This window comes from Sesamum indicum, linkage group LG2 (genome assembly GCF_000512975.1).
Source record: "Sesamum indicum cultivar Zhongzhi No. 13 linkage group LG2, S_indicum_v1.0, whole genome shotgun sequence".
In the NCBI taxonomy this organism is placed as follows: domain Eukaryota; kingdom Viridiplantae; phylum Streptophyta; class Magnoliopsida; order Lamiales; family Pedaliaceae; genus Sesamum; species Sesamum indicum.
This window is the reverse complement of record NC_026146.1, coordinates 2,448,117-2,450,403: the sequence shown is the minus strand read 5'-3', so window position 1 is coordinate 2,450,403 and position 2,287 is coordinate 2,448,117. Positions and strand designations below refer to the sequence as shown.

General features: G+C 33.7%; 1 protein-coding gene across 2 annotated transcripts in view; it reads left to right on the top strand.

Moving 5' to 3' along the window:
* LOC105177323 (thylakoid lumenal 29 kDa protein, chloroplastic) overlaps positions 1,107-2,287 on the top strand; it is a 5,641-nt gene continuing 4,460 nt past the window's right edge. Inside the window, exons 1-2 of one of the 2 annotated variants that reach the window (XM_020699073.1) lie at positions 1,107-1,303; positions 1,566-1,661. In XM_020699073.1, coding sequence (XP_020554732.1) covers positions 1,208-1,303; positions 1,566-1,661 — 192 coding nt within the window. In that variant the 5' untranslated portion in view covers positions 1,107-1,207. The remainder of the gene's footprint in view (positions 1,304-1,565; positions 1,662-2,287) is intronic. The other variant, XM_011100445.2, reaches the window with a different exon arrangement.

The window sequence follows — 2,287 nt, the reverse complement described above, 5'->3', positions numbered from 1 at the left end:
TCTTTTGGTTGTCATGAAGGGTCCCTTAGGTTTAGCGACCCTGGGGTCGGGTAGCTCTTTAGGGAAGACTCTTACCTAGCGGGCTTATTAGATAGTAAAAATATCACGCACATATAGAGCGTGTCATAAATTATTAATTTAAATTAAAATGGTGAGCGGTAATAAGGTCAAGCAATATTTACATTAGTGCCTTAGAATTTCGAAGCAACGTGTTGCTCCCAATCTTAAAATTATATAATTCGTGCTAAAATATTTTATAAAACTCCAATTCAGTCCACAAAATTTAAATATATTCAAATTTTCAACTTCTAATTTATTTATTAATAAATTTAGATTTTTTTTAACAATTACCAATTTATCCAACTATTATGTATGAAAATCTAGGGAAGTTACAGTTAATTCTAGACAGTCAATTTAATAAAATGAAATCTAGCTATTTATTTTTATTTAAATCACAACCAATCAATATATTAAGTATAGATACTTTAGAAACAATTGATTTGTATCCTACAAATCTCAACCATATATCTATATCAAATAAAATCCAACGATTCATAAATTAAAATGTAAAATTAATTTTATTATAAAAAAAATTTCAGAAAAAACATACAGGGTACGTTTGTCTCACAACAAGTGCCGAGAGGGTGTTTTACTAGATTTTCAAAATGTTGGAAGGGGGAGGGGGCGATTGTCAGGAAGTAAATTGCATTTAACCCAAAATTTATATTATGATGATATACTGTGATTCATAACATCTTGTATTTTTATATTCAGCACTTACAAAAAACCTTCATCAAATTAAGTAAGTAGTTTAATTTTAGAAAAAATGGATCCTTGACGTTTGATTTAATTATAAATACTTTCTTATTATTTAAAAAATTACAATTATATCTTGAAATTATAAATGCCCTAACAAACCTCCCTACAATGAGTTGTCGTAAAAATGTATTATGTTGAAATATTTATAATTTTAAAAAAGTATTTATAATTTTTAAATATTAAAAAGATATTTATAATTATAAAAGAGTTCGCGAGTGTCCCATGTAGGATAGAAGGATAACGCAAAATCGGCAACGCCCTACCGCATTCCACAAAGAACCACGTAAAATCTCATACAAATACAAAGACAAGGACCCTTTCTTGTCATCACTCTCCTCAGTTCCCTGCAGAAACATACAGTCTGAGAGAGAGAGAGAGAGAGAGAGAGATGGGAATGGTGTCCTTCATTTCAACCGTCCCTTCTCTGGTTTCGTTGATTCCATCACCATCTAGGGCTGCCTCTAAATGCTTCCTTCGTCATTCTGTAAGTTTACTCCCCGTCCCCTACTTCACTTCTTCTCTCAGAGAAAGTATATGGGTTTTGGTGAACTATTGGTTTATGCTCTTCTTTCTGACCAATTCTTGGATTTATAATGTTGCAGTTGTTTTTATTTGTTTGTATGTCTACGATTATAGTTTAGTTCGACCTTGGAGCATTTTTCTTCATTTACTGGCAGTTAAACAGCCTTTCAGGATTTCCTATGACATGGTTCAGTTCACTTAATTGTTTCTTATTGAAATTCCAGAGCACTATAAATTGCAAAATTGAAGCTGATTATGATCATGAAGATCGCCTCTCACGACGCCACGTTCTGCATTGCTTTGGTGCTACCATTGGCATGGTGAGTCTGATGTTCTTCAATTGTTTGCCATTGTTGTTTGTGTGTGTTTTTGTGAATTTGGTGATCTGTTTGTCACTTTGTCTACAGTGAGTCACTTTCCAATACACCTTTTGTCATCTTTAATTCCTAATGGGATCCACTTTTGGGGGGTGTAATTCTTAGGAGGCCTCAAGATCACAACCATCTATGCATGGTTGATCAAACTTGATTTCTGTCGTGTTAACCCCGAACAGTGAGTCCCTTGCCCTTTTAGGAATGATGCATTTTGGTTTGGTGGCATGGGACTGTATTGGGTTGTTAAAAATCAACAACTATATGAATCAAGTGTAGCTAGGATTACAATGCTAATATGACAGTATGAAAATACCACTAAGGATAGAATACTAAAGGAGCACGTTAGTGAGCTGTTGCAAGACTGCGCCTGTAAAAATAAATTTTAGTTGAACTTTTGTTATGATTTAGTAATACTGACTCCTAATATTTTTATATTGGAATGTCGGTCGCAGAATAGTATGGCCTTAAGATCATTCAGGATGGAGTTCTTAAGAGTAAAGTCATTCTTGCATCACCTGGGCTGAAGTTCCTGGAATAAGTAGCTTCTGCTTCACCACTTGGGATGAAGTGGT